The sequence below is a fragment of the Aedes aegypti genome, chromosome 2, assembly GCF_002204515.2.
Source record: "Aedes aegypti strain LVP_AGWG chromosome 2, AaegL5.0 Primary Assembly, whole genome shotgun sequence".
Lineage (NCBI taxonomy): Eukaryota > Metazoa > Arthropoda > Insecta > Diptera > Culicidae > Aedes > Aedes aegypti.
The window spans coordinates 382,054,901-382,071,336 of NC_035108.1; the positions used below are offsets into that span (position 1 = coordinate 382,054,901).

General features: G+C 39.2%; 1 protein-coding gene across 2 annotated transcripts in view; it reads right to left on the reverse strand.

Annotated features, from left to right (window-relative positions):
- Positions 1–8,872: 8,872 nt before the first annotated feature.
- Positions 8,873–16,436, reverse strand: part of LOC5566809 (myosin heavy chain, muscle) — a 37,796-nt gene continuing 30,232 nt past the window's right edge. For both annotated transcript variants that reach the window (XM_021846883.1, XM_021846884.1), the window contains exons 10-15: positions 14,594–14,711; positions 13,295–13,558; positions 12,130–13,226; positions 11,347–11,425; positions 10,096–11,271; positions 8,873–10,032 (exon numbers count right to left, since the gene is read on the reverse strand). In XM_021846883.1, the coding sequence (XP_021702575.1) occupies positions 9,109–10,032; positions 10,096–11,271; positions 11,347–11,425; positions 12,130–13,226; positions 13,295–13,558; positions 14,594–14,711 (3,658 nt within the window). In that variant the 3' untranslated portion in view covers positions 8,873–9,108. The remainder of the gene's footprint in view (positions 10,033–10,095; positions 11,272–11,346; positions 11,426–12,129; positions 13,227–13,294; positions 13,559–14,593; positions 14,712–16,436) is intronic.

The window sequence follows — 16,436 nt, forward strand, 5'->3', positions numbered from 1 at the left end:
ATATGCGGACCCGCAAGCAGAGACACTTGCACGAAACCCGCGGCAGGGGAAAAGAATCTCCTTCCAGAAGAAAGTTTTCACGAACAACTGTACAATCAAGCCCTCGATTGACAGAATACTCCCAATAGATGGGGTCGAAGAGCCCGCCCTCAATCCACGAAATGTTAACAACAGGGAGGAGGCAGTCCCAAGCTCCCTGTCCAAATCGCTTCATTCGGGTGCCCTGGTGGTCCCTCCCAACCCAGTTATATATGATATAAAATATAAATAAATACAATATAAATTAGAACAGTCTCACCAAATTAGTTGGGATCCCATGTAGATTTGTAACTCTTGATAAACTGGATGTTAAAGGCTCTCCGATGACCACACGGTTTGATTTTTCGTATGGTTTCCATTTCACACTATATGCTACACTGCACTCGCGAAACCTTTCACTAATGATTGTGTTTATATCACGCACAAAATAAATAAATAAATAAAATTGAGATTTCTAACGCGCCGTATAAATAATCTTTTATTCAGATACAAAAAGTCTTACCATGGGGAGAGGGGGGTTGGTAAATTTCAAAAAATGTGTTACGTAATTAATGGGCATATTCAGTTTGCATTTTCATTTTCTTCAAATACGCGGCACTATGCACTATATTGCGTCACACGAAGCACAAACACACAAACACATCACGCCCGCTTGACACGCCGCGTTGCTACGAAATGACGTCAGAAGTTGTTACGCCGAAATAATGTTGGACAGTTTCTCACCGCCTATGCCCAACGTATTTTGACAGCTACTAAAGGTACGCTGCATTTTTGTCTATCTTACACGAAAACACTCACACAGATAAAATAGTTATGAAAATCCGTCAGATTTGTACTGAAATCGGAATATAAATTCAATTAATTCAATTGGTTTGTTTAGAAGTGTCCATTTTTTTACATATCATGATTCTACGTAAAAAATAGAGCCAGAATCCAAAATGTTATAATTTTCCGTGCCCTGGAACTATTTTTAAAATAAATTTGAAGTTAGTATGGAAATCGCTTTTAAATCATTGCTCGGCAAATCGTCCCCTTAATGTTACAACTAGATAACTCGAAAATCAAAATTTTGAGATGTGCAACTTTGAAAATATGATCGTTTAACAAGGTGATGGTTAATCGCAGAGATTATGATTGAAAAATAATCTTTAACTTGTGTATTTTGAATCACACGCTTAAGACCTGTGGATATTTTGCAGATCTAATTAAGAAAAATGTTTTGACATATTGAAGTCAAAAATTTCAAATTTCGAGTTATCTAGTTGTAGCATCAAGGGGACGAAATGTTACTACGGGACAAGCTGTTATTATGTAAATTGAAATCTCATTGAGTCTACTGATTTAAATCTTCATTAATCATTTATAACGTCAAAATTATGATATTGAAACGCTATCAATTTGTATTATACTTAGACAAATCTACTCTTTCGATCAAGCTACGAAAACTTTTGCAGAGCCAGTTTTCACCGGTTTGATACTAGAAAAGCGCTTAAATTTCACCATCAAACTATCGAATTGTCATGTTCCGACATGCAGGAGCAAATTATATTCCAAGAAATCATAAAACAGAACCATGTAAACCGGTTACTTTCCATAGAGTTCCAACGATCAATGTGCAGAGAAACCTAACATTTTTGGGCTAAAACGTGAAAACAAATACCACGAATCTTTTCGTATGTTCCAAGCACTTCCGAGAATCAGATAGCAGGACTATAGCGGAAGAAAATAAAAAAAAAATCTCAATGTAAGTTTTGAACAACTATCGAAATTTAAATTATACTGAACAATAAACAACAAGCAAATGTACCTTGTGTTATTTGTTTTATTATACCTATCTAAAAGATCGAAAAGGTCTATCGAAAATCTTCCGAAAACACTGTTGTAAAGCTTGATACTTTTCAGTATACGTAACTCAAAACCGACCTAAATGTCACTCTTACTCCTTTGTATTTGGGCCCCTCATGTGACCAAGACGTTCGGTCAAATTTCCCAAATTATATCAGATTCAACTCCTGCATTCCGTACAATCAGGCCTTTCTATGTACATATAGTAAATATATTCTTGTATATAAAATTAAAAAAAAAAAACAACTTGCACTGCTAGTTATTTCTGAGAGAGGTAATGGGTTGTGATGAGAAACATGAAAAATACTCCTCATAAATAGAACAAATGCATTAAATGACCTCCCAATCGGATACGTAACAATTTATTCTGCTAAATTATCGATATTTTGTTATCCTAAATACCTAAATTTACTTAAATTGCATTAAAATATAACAAATTCCATACAAATCCGGTAAAAGTTCATAACTATCTACTAATACCAATGCACAGGCGTGAATAGCATACCTTCTATGACTGTCAATATACTTAGGCCTATGCCCAGCCAGAGAGCATCGATCATATTCAACACTTCATTCACACGTCTTCTCGCATACATCAACATTTCCACAAAAACCAACACTCAAGCGTATATGGAGTCTCTGGTCTTACTTCTACTTGTGTAGATATATTTTGTGAATGAATCCGAGCAGGAGAAATATATTAGAATTAGAATGCTTTCATCTCGCTCATCTGCTGTGAAAGGGAGCGGAAGAGAAATGAACGGCGTCACTATTCGCGCTGCAAGACCAGAGGGAGAATGAAAGAGAGAACTAGTGGCACGCAACAATGATGTGCGCCACTTGAGAAAATGAAATGAACGTAGATTATTTGACGAAACTTGACGAAGAAAAAATCTCGATTCATCGTTGCCAGAATACCGCTGATATTCTATGTACTGAAAAAGGCAAACAAAACAGCAACAATAAAAGGCGTTGGTACATTAAACGTTATTCACTTGATTGAAGATTGAATAAGCATAATGATGAATATGATAATAACAACAATAAAAAAACAGGATGTTTCAATCTCGGAACCCCATTTCATGCAGGGTCTTTGGAAAGATCTCACCAGTTTTGTTTCCTTCTGGTGCCTTTGGGTGCACTTGTTCGTCTGTATGCAGACACTTGAAGTGAACATTATTCTGAATCAAATTTTGCAGAAGCAATTCACACAAACCCACACTCTTGCTTTTCCCAACACTAAAAACACCAAACTTATATTTTCTTCAATATCTAGGCACATTTCTCCAATTTAAGCTCTGCATTCACTCCATAATCATGCCCATCATTTTCATTCGGCCGAGCCATGGCGTTCACTAAATCCACTTTTATTTTTCTTCCGATAGGTAGAACTTTATGCGTTTAGCATATTAAGGCCCTACGCACTTAAACTATCGTCTGAAAACGTTGTAATTATTTAATTTGATTTGATTTTCCCGTAAATCACTTTTTTATCACTACGAACAAAACAACTGCAACCGACGCGAGGCAGTGTTGCCGATCTTCCATCCGAAAGTTGTGTGACGATGATGTTTAAAACTCCGCAAAATGCTTTTTGTTGTTTGTGGTTTACTTCAAATCTTTTGGTGCTAATTCTCCTGACTGTCACAAGGAATGATCACGTAGACGGAAAGTATCCACGACTAATTATAAGCGTTTTCCTTTTGTAGAGCGAAAGCCGTGCAAACCAAGCAACGATTCAACTCATACCAAAGACAAATTAAAGACCTCCATGTCCCTTGCAGTTGCCCAAAATTTTATGGCTCATAAGGTAATCTAGAATGCCGTGAAAAGTGTACTGCGATCTGTCAAACTTGGGTACCTTTTGTACTACCGAGGGACGAAATGCAGTACTAGAAGTGGTACCCAATCTGAGCCCGAGTGTGACGGACCTGCTCATACTGCATAGTCCATTTTACGAATCGGCAACACTGATGATATTGCTGTTACTTTCACATGTTACGACACCGCCTACTGTCAAAATTTGGACTATCACTGGACTATCGCAGAAGTTTTTACCTGAGACGAGACTCGCGAAGACGGTCTTCTTTTTCTGTGATTGCTGAGTTTTTTTTCTTATTCCACTTTGTGTTTATACCAAGTATGCGCAAGCCGTTCAAACCCTCACATGAAGCTCTCAGCAAAAAATGATTGAGTTTGCATCACATCGAATCATAAATAGCCGTTTGAGTGAAATTTCATGCCAGCAAACGTAGCAGACATTAGAAATAATTAATCTTCTGCTTAGATTTATCAGCAACTTTGGAAAAAAAAACTACTCCACCGATTGAGGTTTTTAATAACAGTTTACTTTGAACACAATACTTTTCACTTTTTCAGCCATAAAAACGGTGGGCTGCATTTGACGTTTCGTGAGAGGGGAATCTGGGCTGCATATGACGTTGATATTTTTCGTCTTCGCGAGTCTCTCTCAGGTTTTTACAAGTGTGGAAATGCTAATAAAAGTGCGCGATTGCTTCAAATCGAGTTGTTGTCTTCGGCGGGGTTATTCCTCGAAGTCCAAACAACAACCCCGCTGAAGACACCGAAATGATTCGATTTTTCGATTTCGATTTGCACTTCGCAGTCCACTAGTGAAAGAAATACACAATATATAGGGAAACTGGGTGTAAAATGCGCCGTTGGAGTAAAACGCCACCCTTGTTTTGAACGAACGACGTGCTTTGGGACGCTTTTTTTCACCCAAGATAAGGGAAAATGTATTAAAATGCTTCTCTATACATATTTTTAAGTGTTTTCCTGGCAAAAATCGTGAAAAACTCAAAAAACATTTTTTGCTATTTTCGTTGTAATTTCGTGTTATTTTCTAGGCCATTTTTCAGACTGATAAACAACAACACTTTTGAAACTATCACCAAGAATCGACTTGTGCACTCCCATGGTTCGTATTCCATGCGAAAAAAGTGTTGAATTTATCCTTAAAAAGCGTATTGAAGGACTTAAACTTTAATCAACTCGTGGGGCAAAACGGCTACTCCTATTTCATAACCCAGACAACCAGAAATCGCATGAAAGTTCACATTAAAACTCGTTTATTCATACTTATTACATCAAACCCGCAAAGCACCGTGGATAAACTCGTCAAATTGATGAGTTTCCTCGCATAAAACACTTTTTTTCTGAGTTCATTTGTACATTTTGTTTCGTCCCGTACACTTGTACAAAGTAAGTCGAATCAATTCGTAGCAGCTGTCAAATTAACATTTGTTATCATAAGTTAAGTCGCATAAGATAACATGTTAGTTCGGGAGAATATTTATACACTCGCATTGTATGTTATTAATCATCACATAATATATGCACGCATATTGCCTCCACTTTTGTACGTAGAAGGCCTTTTCGCGACATCTTATAAGTGAAATTTTGCACGTACAAAGCCTCCAGGTGATTTCGTTATGCGTACATTTTGGTTGTCTGGGAACACCAAAACAGCCATTTGAATTCAAATTCCAGCAAACGTAACGCCAAGCTGTAGTTACGTGTCAATTTGAACCTTAGAAATGCACATTTTTCGAATCAGCATGTAAACTATAATGGAACAGTAACATCTGATCAAACGCCCTTATGTATGCAACGTATTTGCATCCATGAATGCGCATGCGTGCGCGTGAACGACTAACGCCAAGATCAGGTGGCGCGTTCTAGCCCGCAAAAAATAAAAATGCAGATTAGCAAGCATTTTGCAAAAATTGATTTAACGCCAAGATCAGGTGGCGCGTTCTAGCCCGCAAAAAATAAAAAAAATAAAATGCAGATAAGCAAGCATTTTGCAAAAATTGATTTATTAAAGGCTTATAATAATGTTCTTCATAGCTAAAAACGCTTCTTTCCTTTTACCCCCAGTTACCCTACATGTGGAGTGATAGAAAATAAAAATTATTTTTAGTATCATACAGGCGTATCTGCAGTGATCGATTTCTCTTCGTGGATTTTCTCTTTGGTTGAGTACAGGAAATTGATTTTTGTAATATTTTACAATTCAACATGACGCTGAACGATGCGTTATTTCTATTAAATAAAAATAAGCAAACAATTATCGCATCGCCAAGTACACTTATAATTAGCAGAAGAAAAACCGATCACTGCATTTACAATCTAACGGGAGATATTTATTTTGGGAAATCCGTTCAAAAAATTTGTAAGAAAAATTTTAGTCTAATTTTTTTTTTCGAAAAGATTAAAAATGTTTTTATTTTGTCGAGCATATATACAAATCTATGATTTCTTGGCTGATAGCTAGTTGAGTATCCAAGATTGATATTTTATCAATTTGACCATGATTGCTTGATTTCATTTCATTTATTTAGTTAACATCTACACAGATAACTTTTGTTGCCACGTGTTTCAGGCGGGTGTACAGGTCTGCCACCTTTTCAAATGTTCGACTGAATCAACAATGAGCCTATGCATGCTATAAAACGTTTGACTTTTACTGTGCGCCCTGTTTTCAAGTTGCCCGTGAGAGAGAGCGAGACAGCACCAACACACGGCGCACAGTAAATGTCATGAGAACAAAAGAATTTGTGGCACGTACGGAGGCTCATTTCACGCCACAATACTCGGTTCGTGGCCGCATCTCTCCATCCTCGGTTCTGCCCCACGCTTGCCAAATCGATATGCACTTGATCCGCCCACCTAGCTCGCTGCGCTCCACGCCTTCTTGTACCAACCGGATCTGAAGCGAACACTATCTTTGCAGGCAGCGTTGCCAACCTTCCAGATTTGTCTGGATATTCCAGATTTTTGAGGCCCCGTTTTACAAACATCTGGAAGATCCAGATAAAATTTGAAATGAATTTGTAAGGTTTTGTAAATAATTTGTAAGGTTCTCCATATACGACATTAGCAATCCAGACTTTTCCTGACAAATTTTCAAAACCTTCCAGATTTTAGAAAAATTGACTTGGCATCCCTGTTTGCAGGGTTGCTGTCCGGCATTCTTGCAACATGCCCTGCCAGTGTTGTGAAAAACTCAATTTCTCACAACTCACGCTTGAGATTTTTCATGCGTGAGTTGTTAATCATGCAACTCAGCAGTCAAAAAATCATGGATGAGTTGGCTCACCTTTTTAACTCATTGTCTCGTATTTCCACAGTTTACTCACACACGGCAATAATTTCTTGTTAATCTGGTAAAATTATGTTAATCCTTTCTAACGTAAACAACAACATACGGGTTTCACGAGTTTTTGCCGGGTTTTGCGATTGAATCATTTTTTTCGTTTGAGTTGATTGAGTTGATTTTGCATCAAAATCTCAAGCGTGAGATTTGCAAAGCAGATCTCTATTGAGTTTGCTCTCACGGGAGAGCGTATTGATTGAGATTTTGAGTGTGAGTCTATCAACACTGTGCCCTGCTCATCGTATCCTTCCAGCTTTGGCCACCTTCCGGATACTGGGTTCGCCGTAGAGTTGGGCAAGCTCGTGGTTCATCCTTCGCCTCCACACACCGTTCTCCTGCACACCGCCGAAGATCGTCCTAAGCACCCGACGTTCGAAGACTCCAAGTGCTTGCAGGTCCTCCTCGAGCATCGTCCACGTTTCATGCCCGTAGAGGACTACCGGCCTTATGAGCGTTTTGTACATGGTACATTTGGTGCGGGCGTGAATCTTTTTTGACCGCAGCTTCTTCTGGAGGGTATAGTAGGCCCGACTTCCACTGATGATGCGCCTCCGCATTTCACGGCTAACGTTATTGTCAGCCATCAGCAAGGATTCAAGGTAGACGAACTCGTCGACCACCCCGTATCCCCGTCTATCGTAACATTGCTACCTAGGCGAGTCCTGTCACGCTCGGCCCCACCAGCTAGCATGTACTTTGTCTTGGCCGCATTCACCACCAGTTCAACTTTTGTTGCCACGCGTTTCAGGCGGGTGTACAGGTCTGCCACCTTTTCAAATGTTCGGCCGACGATGTCCATATCATCCGCAAAGCAAACAAATTGACTGGATCTCGTAAAAATCGTACCCCAGCTGTTAAGCCCGGCTCTCCGCATAACATCTTCTTGATCTGTTCAGAAAATCTCATCGCATCAAAACAGCGGCACCATCGTATATGGGATTAAAATAACATAGGCCTATTCACAAGAAGTTTGAAATCAGCTGATCGGGAAGCTCTTTGACAGTTCTTCCATGGAAATGACAGCCTCGTGTTAGCACCGGTCGTCCACCGATGTTTGTTTACATGCATAGACAGACCTGTCACATGAAAAGGCCTATTGTGACAGAATTACTGTTCTGTCAAACACACAAGACTACGGTGGCGCTATCTACACGTAAAAAAAAACAGTTTACCTAATTTTTGAGATGACTTTACCCAAAAATAAGTATATCGATTATTCTCTCAACCCAAAATCTCTCGGTATTCTCTCTCTTCCCCACCAATGTTGTCATAAGCAGAGAGAGCTGCACCTACCTAATGGGAGTAGTTTGGCCCAATAAGCCAAATTTGAGTAAATGCATTATTCTCAAGCATGGGTTGAATGAACTCAATTTTGCGTTGAATCAAACCAAATTTAAGTAAATTTTTCTTATGGCTTCAAAGGCAAAGTCCTAATGGAGGCCTTGGAAATTTAGCCAAATTTGGGTTATTGGACTCAACTACGGTTCTGCGTTGAAACAACTCAGATTTGAGTAGATCCGCGTTGCCGTGTATGCATTTAATAGGCCTATTCAAATGACGTCTCAAATCAGCTGATCGGGAAGCACTTTGACATTTCTTCTATGAAAATGACAGGCCCCTGTTAGCACCGATCCTCCACCGATGTAAACAAATGCATAGACGGACCTGTCACATGAAAAGGCCTATTGTAGCCGTTTTGGTAATTTTATCTATTTGGAATAATTCAAATTATTTAGGCGAACTCGCCAAGGGAAGCCATTCTATATAAGTTCGGATAGACGATTCAACTTGTAAAACAACATGAAATTATTATGCACGTCTCTTATATATTCGCATCTCTTATTTATAAAACTAATTATAAATGTTTTTACATTATATCTAATAAATAGATATACCTTCGTCACTCAATGTATCGTATTGTCATCCTATAAATAGCTCATCGTAAAAAAACGGAATCTTCATACCATGCAACTGGTTTTGCATTAATGCTGCTACATTCGTCTGCTGACGATTGAACGGTTGATTTGACACACCACTGACATTTATACTGTACTTAATGCTGGACTTCCACCTCGCTGCGCTGACCCTCCTCGTCCTCCTTTTGAGCGGAATTTAGTCGCTGCTTGTTCGGCGAGGTCAGCTCGCTCTTCTGCTTCCTCTAGTTCCTGCTGTGCCTTGCGGAATTTAGCAAGATTTAATGCGGCTATTTCTTCTGCTTCTTCAATCTGCCTCTTGTATGTCTTGATCTTCTGCTGTAGTTTGTCGACAAGATCCTGCATTCGTTCATGATTCTTACGGTCTTCTTCCGATTGGAAGGTAAGTTCCTTGATACGACGCTCAGATTTCCGAAGGTTCTTTTGCGCATCCGCATGCCTCCTTTGTTCGCTATCTAGCTCCGTTTCTATTTCACGCACGCGCTGTTCTAGTTTCTGGATTGCTTTCTTTCCTCCCTTAAGAGCATTCGTTTCGGCGTCATCTAATCGAACCTGGAGTTCTTTGATCTGTTGTTCTAGTGCTTTTCGTAGCTTCTCTTGTGTTTGGGCATGATCTTGTTCTGCTCTCAGTTCATCTGCTAGGCGGGCAGCATCAACCATAGCTTTTTTGGCCTTTTCTTCGGAATTTTTGGCTTCGTTTAACAACTCGTCGAGATCGGAGTGTAATGTTTGCAATTCAGACTCAAGTTTCCTTTTGGCGGCACCAATTGATGCGTTTTGCCCAGATACTTCGTTAAGCTGCTCGTGAGCGTCACTGAGTTCCTGTTCAGCTTGGCGACGGCCTCGGTCAGCCTGCTCAAGTAATGTTCGAGATTCTTCCAGCTCGTTTTGCAGTGCATTTGCTCGGCGCTCGGAGATTCCGAGTTGTTCTCGAGCATCATCGCGCGCCCTCTGTTCCTCCTCAAGGGCACCCTGGAGATCCTTCAGTTGTTGTTGATAACGTTTAATGTTCTTTTGTGCCTCTGCATTTGCCTGTATTGTAGTTAAACATTGTTAGTCATATTTGATATCAACATTGTTATAAATTATTCTTACCTTATTTGCATGGTCCAAAGCAATTTCAAGCTCATTGATATCAGCTTCCAGCTTCTTCTTCATGCGCAACGCCTCTGCTTTTCCTTTGGCTTCAGCTTCTAGCGAAGCCTGCATGGAATCAAGGGCGCGTTGATGATTCTTACGCGTATTTTCGAATTCTTCTTCCTTTTCTTGAATACGCCGGTCGATTTCCTGTCGCACCTGGGATAGTTCCAGTTGTGCTCGCAGCACCTTGTTTTCTTCCTGTTCCAACGCAGCTTCAGCTTCTTCGAGAGCCGCCTGTAGTTCATCCTTCTCAGCCTCCAATCGTTTCCGAGATTTTTCAATCTCATGAATGTTTCTACCACCTTCACCAATTTGATCTAGAAGATCCTTGACTTCATCGGCTAAGTTCTTGTTTTCTCGACGAACAGCTTCAAGTTGTTCTTGACCTTCTTCATAAGCACCCTTAAGTCGGAAGAGTTCAGTGGAATAATTACGGCATTCTTTTTGAGAAGCATCCAACTCGGCAGCCAGATCGTCGACCTTAAGCTTCCATTCTCCAATAATTTTATCAAATGCTTTTTGTTTCTTCTCTGCCGCATTTGCTATGGATGTAGCTCGGTCCACTTCAAGCTGCAGATCTTCCACCTCAGTAGATAGACGTTGCTTAGTTTTCTCCAGAGCAACACACTTCTGATTAAGGGATTCGATGGTTTCCTCCGCTTCAGCAAGGCGAGCTTGAAGTTTTCTCTTGGCTTCCTCCAGCTCCTCGGCACGAGCAACTCCTTCGGATTCATACTTGCTGCGCCACAGTTGAGCTTCAGCGTTGGCTTTGCTGAGCTGCCGTTGAATATCTCCCTTACCTTCCGCTTCTTCCTCAACCTGTTCCCGGAGATTATCAAGGTCGTGTTCCAAGTTTCGGAATTTACCAAGGAGGGTGGCGCGCTCTCGTGCTTCTTCGTCAGCTAAACGTTTAGTGTCCTCGAGTTGCTGCGTTAGCGAGATCTTGATCTTGCTGAGCTGTGAAACCTGCGACTCTGCATCCTCTAGTTGACGAAGCAGATCGGAGTTCTCAATAGATAGCTTCTTCTTAGCTGCATCGAAGTCATTCAAAGTACGATTAGTTTCGTCTAGCTTTCCTTGTACTTCGTTCAAAGTATGCTGCAGTTGCTTGGCGATCTTTTCTTGGGCAGCCTGTTAATCAGATGAAAAATATGAACAACGTTAAGAAGACTACAGATCAAACTATTAATTTATATTTCGCTGTACCTTTTCACGAGATAGCTGATCACATGCTGATCGAGTGTTGTTGAGCTCATTATACATGTTGGCACGATCGTGTTCCGCTCTAGAAATGCATTAGAAAGAAATATTAGAATGTGTCGGCTTTCAACAGTATAGTGTGTTGTAATTGTTGATCTTATGAATCAACATTGTAGCAATATTTAAGTTTGAATCAAGAATCGCGTAAAAATCAATAGAATGTTTTTTTCTAAGCTACATACATAAGGAACAGAAAAATGAAGATGCTTGATCGTCAAGATGAAATGATAACCCAAGCAACCAATAGTTCGGATTGTACTTAAGCAGTGAACTCCACAGTTCACTTTTGGTATAAATCTGGTTTCAGTGAAACTTTTTCGCTGATTAAGAGTATACTACGGATATTAACAGAACTTCATTCTCAGAAGAGTAACTAATGAACCCATCGTGAACTAGTAAGTTCGGAGCAAGTTTTATTTGAACTTCTTTCCTACTTGAAGGTAAATAAGTAACTTAAACGAACTCTATGTAAACTGTAAAGTTCGATTAACTACTTAAAAAGTGAGCTGATTAAGCCAAAACATACCCTTTTATCCGTACTTTTGGTTGCTTGGGAATGGATTTAATAAGAGAGGACAGAAACGCTTCATAAGAAAAACTTGTTTGCTGGTAAGAATTTGTACAGCTAAAATTCCATCGGAATATTGAACAATGTTTTCACAATCAATAAATGTAAAAAGAGTTGAAATGGAATGAATTTTCTTCTGTTAGAATTAGTGTATTACGTACTTTGTTTTCAGTTTGTTCAGCTGATCAACTTGCTCAGCCATTTCAGCAACAGCGTCGTTGTGCTTCTTACGAAGGTTAGCCAAGGTACCTTCATGCTGTATGTTGGCTTCTTCCAAATCACGGCGCAACTTGGCGAGTTCGGCTTCACGTTTTTTGTTCAGTTCAATTTGAGCAGAGGTAGCGCCACCAGCTTCCTCCAGACGCTCACCCAGTTCCTCAAGTTCCCGAGCCAAATCTGCACGCTGCTTCTCAGCCTTTGCACGTGCTTGACGTTCCGCTTCAACTTCTTCTTCGAGCTCTTCAATGCGACCCTGTAGTTCTTTGATTTGCTTTTGAAGCTTTCCAACTAGATTTTGTTCATCTTCTAGTTTGGCAGACAGTGCAGAGATTTCCTTGTCCTTTCGCATGATTGTCTGATCCATTTCTTTCTTGTTGCGTTCAAGATCGGAAACAGCTTCTTGAGTCAACTTAAGGTCACCTTCAACTTTGCGTTTGGCTTTCTCGACATCACCACGCAGTTTCTTCTCACGTTCCAATGAATCTTCCAGCTCATCAAGGGTCTGTTCCAGCTTGGCTTTAACTTTGTTCAAATGATTGACTTTATCCTCTGCTGCCTGTAGTTCTTCCGCGGTTTTCTGGTTCACTTCGCCTTGCATTTTCTTTTCCTTGTTCAGCTTATTGATCAGTTCATCTTGATGCGCTATTTCATCGTTCAAATTTCGAATTTGATGGTCCTTGGAAGCTTTGTCTTGTTCAATCTTTTGAATTTGCAACTCAAGATCTTCCGCATCTTTCTTCTGACCGGAAATTTCCTGCTCAAGTTTTTTCTTGGTCTGGAAAAGTTGATTACGGGCATCTTCTTCTTGAGCCAAGCGTTCTTGAGTATCACGGAGTTGGTTCTCGAGGTCGTTCTTTTGGGCGGTTAATTTGGCGGCCTTTTCTTGGTATTCCTGTAGTGCTCCCTTTTCACCAGAGAGGGAGTCCAACAGAGCAGTCTTTTCGGCCAGCAGTTTGCTGTTCAAGGCTTCCAGTTCTTTGCGGAGTTTCTCTTCCTTTTCAAATGCTTCGGTGGCTTTCTGTGCTTTTTCTTCGAGTTTCTGAAATCATTATAGAATGTATAATTTCAAATAATTTCTTAGCGGTACACATATTGACTGATACTTACAGCAATTTGGTCCTCAACGCGGGAAACGTTCAGCAGAGGTTTGACTTTCTGCCATAGTTTCCACCAAGCCCAGGTACGAAGTTTTAGGTATTTGCGTAGATTACGTTGTACGACTTCCAAGGCGGTACGTTGTGACTGCATCTTTTTGAACTCTATACGAGTCAAATAGCCACGACACCAGGACTGCAACCAGGACATAATCTTGGACAGACGCTGGTCACGGAAATCTTCCATCTGACCCAGAACACCGGCGCGGAAGAATACCTGCTCATCGGAAAATCAAAATTTAAGAAAACATAAGGAAAACGAATAAGTGAAATGAAATTTTCATTAGGAATGTCCATAAACCACGTGGTCAGTTTTTAGGGATTTTCAGATCACCCCTCTCCCTTGTGGTCTTCTGAGCATATGGTCGGTGATCAGACAGATCGAACTAGATGATATTTTGGCGTTCTAAAGACATGTTAAGAACTCCATCAATTCTGATTTTTCTGATGGTATTTCGATACAGATGCATCATCAAATAGATAAGTTTCATTATTACAGCAAATATGACTGGCGTACGTTTTTTTCTGAACCATAAAAAAAACAAGTGGTTTGGTCTGTCTTAACACCGCCCATATAAAAAAAAATCAGTGGTTATTCTATTTTTTTCAGTTATGAAAAAATCAGTACTTCGTTCACATACAAAAACTACACAAATACTTCAACGATGCTATGGAAGAAACATTAATTTATCTGCTTATAGAAGTTTGTACTTCACTGACTTAAGAATAGAGACTATTCCAGTCGAACATTCTTTAAACTAAAGGTGGAGTAATAAAAACTACAGCCATGTGGATATATATGTACGCTTAATAAGAGCAGGATGTATGTAACTTTGTAATGAAGCATTAGGACCTTGAATTTACAACATTATTTAAGAATGGCTATACTACATACATTCCCAAAATAAGTGGTTTAAGTCTTTTGGGTTGCTCATAAAGAAGCGAGCCGAATGACGTAAGTTTGTGTCGAATTTTAAATACATTAGTGTCTGATTCAGGCAATGTCGATCACAGCTCCATCGTTTTGGTATCCTTTAACAAGTAAAATTACATGTTTTGTTCAAAACATCTTCAAGAAAACGTTTTTCTGTCATTCCGTCGCTTACATTATGAGCCACTCAGTCGTAACCAGGATTACATCCATTGTAATTTTCATTAAATGTAAGTGTCGCTGTCAGTTAGTAGCATCTGTTAATGTTTGCATCTAGCAGAAATATCACGGAACACAACATTAAACACTAAGGAAACTTGCCTTCGTATGACCGATACGGTACGAATCGGGATCCAACTGGATGGCTTCGAAACATTTTTCCGCAGCTTTCTTAGGTTCTGCTTCAGCTTGCATGGCAGCTGGAGCCAAGATGAGGTATCTGAAAATTTTAACATGATTGAAACGTTATAATATCTACATAATTTGACAAATCGTGATTTTTATTTCGTTTCAGGACGTATAGTCGGGCGTGACTATAAAATGTAGTGATCAGAAAACAGTGTTTCACGCGCAAAATCTATTTAATCGTATAGTCAATACGATTAAATAGATTTTGATTTGCTAATTTCCAAAACTGTTTTCAGAACATTCGAAACACGTACAATTATTGTTAAAAAAGCATGTTTGGTACACAAGATCTTTATTTTCATGAGAAAATTATCTTTTTTTTTTATTTTTTATTCCATAAAACATATTGTATCTACTTATTACAAACTATATTAAAAAAAGTATATCACTGTTGTTTTTTCAATAGAAAATGCATTGTATATCTACATATAAACTATCAAGACTGAGTTTTATCACATTGAAATGCAAGCTGAAAAGTCATCATTGCTGCAAAAACGAATGACGGGCTACTTAGCCTTAACGCTTCAGCTTAGCCTTCCCCCTTCGTGCGTTACCTAATTTGTGAATGGTGCCTAAGTTATTTTTAAACATTGTTTCATTATGCCTTCCTAAATTCACATAGAGGAATTGGGGATAAAATGAACTTCGATCAATTTTCATGTTTTCTTCCTTATGAAGCTGTCAGATTCTTTCTAAATTGCTCAAAATTTATGCAATGTAACAAGCTGAAATATTGTGATGGAAATAGAATTTTATCAACATTATTATAATATCGAAAATTTCCTTCCACGGACCCAATGTTCCAAACATGTGGGTAAAATATATATGTAACGGGGATAATATGAACACATGCTGGGCGTGAAATGAACATGCAGTGGGGGTAAAATGAACACCATTTAAATTGAACGGGTTGCGGTATGATTCTCGGAATGCAGATCTCACAGACATTCCGGAATCGATAGAAAGTTAAGCCACGGCCATTTGCATGGTTACCCAGGTCTTTGTATTTTTTCCCGTAAACTGTCGGCATCTGAAATAAAATCTAGTAGTATTCGCCCTAGTGTTCATATTACCCCCATCTTGAGTGGTTCATTTAACCCCCATAGAATTATTATCTTCAAATCATTTGCATTCAGGATTAAGAAGATACAAAACTTTCAATTTTCGTCTACTAGGGGGACACCCTAAGTAATTTGTCTATTTTGACTGGCAAGACATGAATATTACTTGACAGATAGTTTCTGCTCCCTGTAATTTGAGAATAAGTAAACATCTGTCATTTTTGTCTGTAATACTACTCGACTGTCAAAACTTAAATGGGTCGACCGTGAAGTTCAATTTAATCATTAGAGGGGAAAATAACTACCGAAATGTCGATGAAACGAATCACAGCCTAATAATTGTTAAAATAGTTCCATAGTCTGAGAATTGAGTATGGTGTTATGTTTTGCATAGATTTATAACATAATTACCGTAAAACACAATCCTCTTCAGTAGCACCCCCACCACCCCTGTTAATTAAGGTACCCCGGGGCAAGTGAGAATACGGGGTAAGTGGGGCGTTTCGTCATAGCTCACATAGGAAAAGTTTTTCATGGGGGTATTCTTCTAGAAAATTGCAGATACAATGACAAGGAATGTATTTAGTACTAAACATATTGTTATTTTTATTAACATGTGGTTCATGTAACAGTTGTCAGTTCAGCACCATTTTCAACTACACGCAAAAAAATTGTGCGGTGAAAACTACCATTTT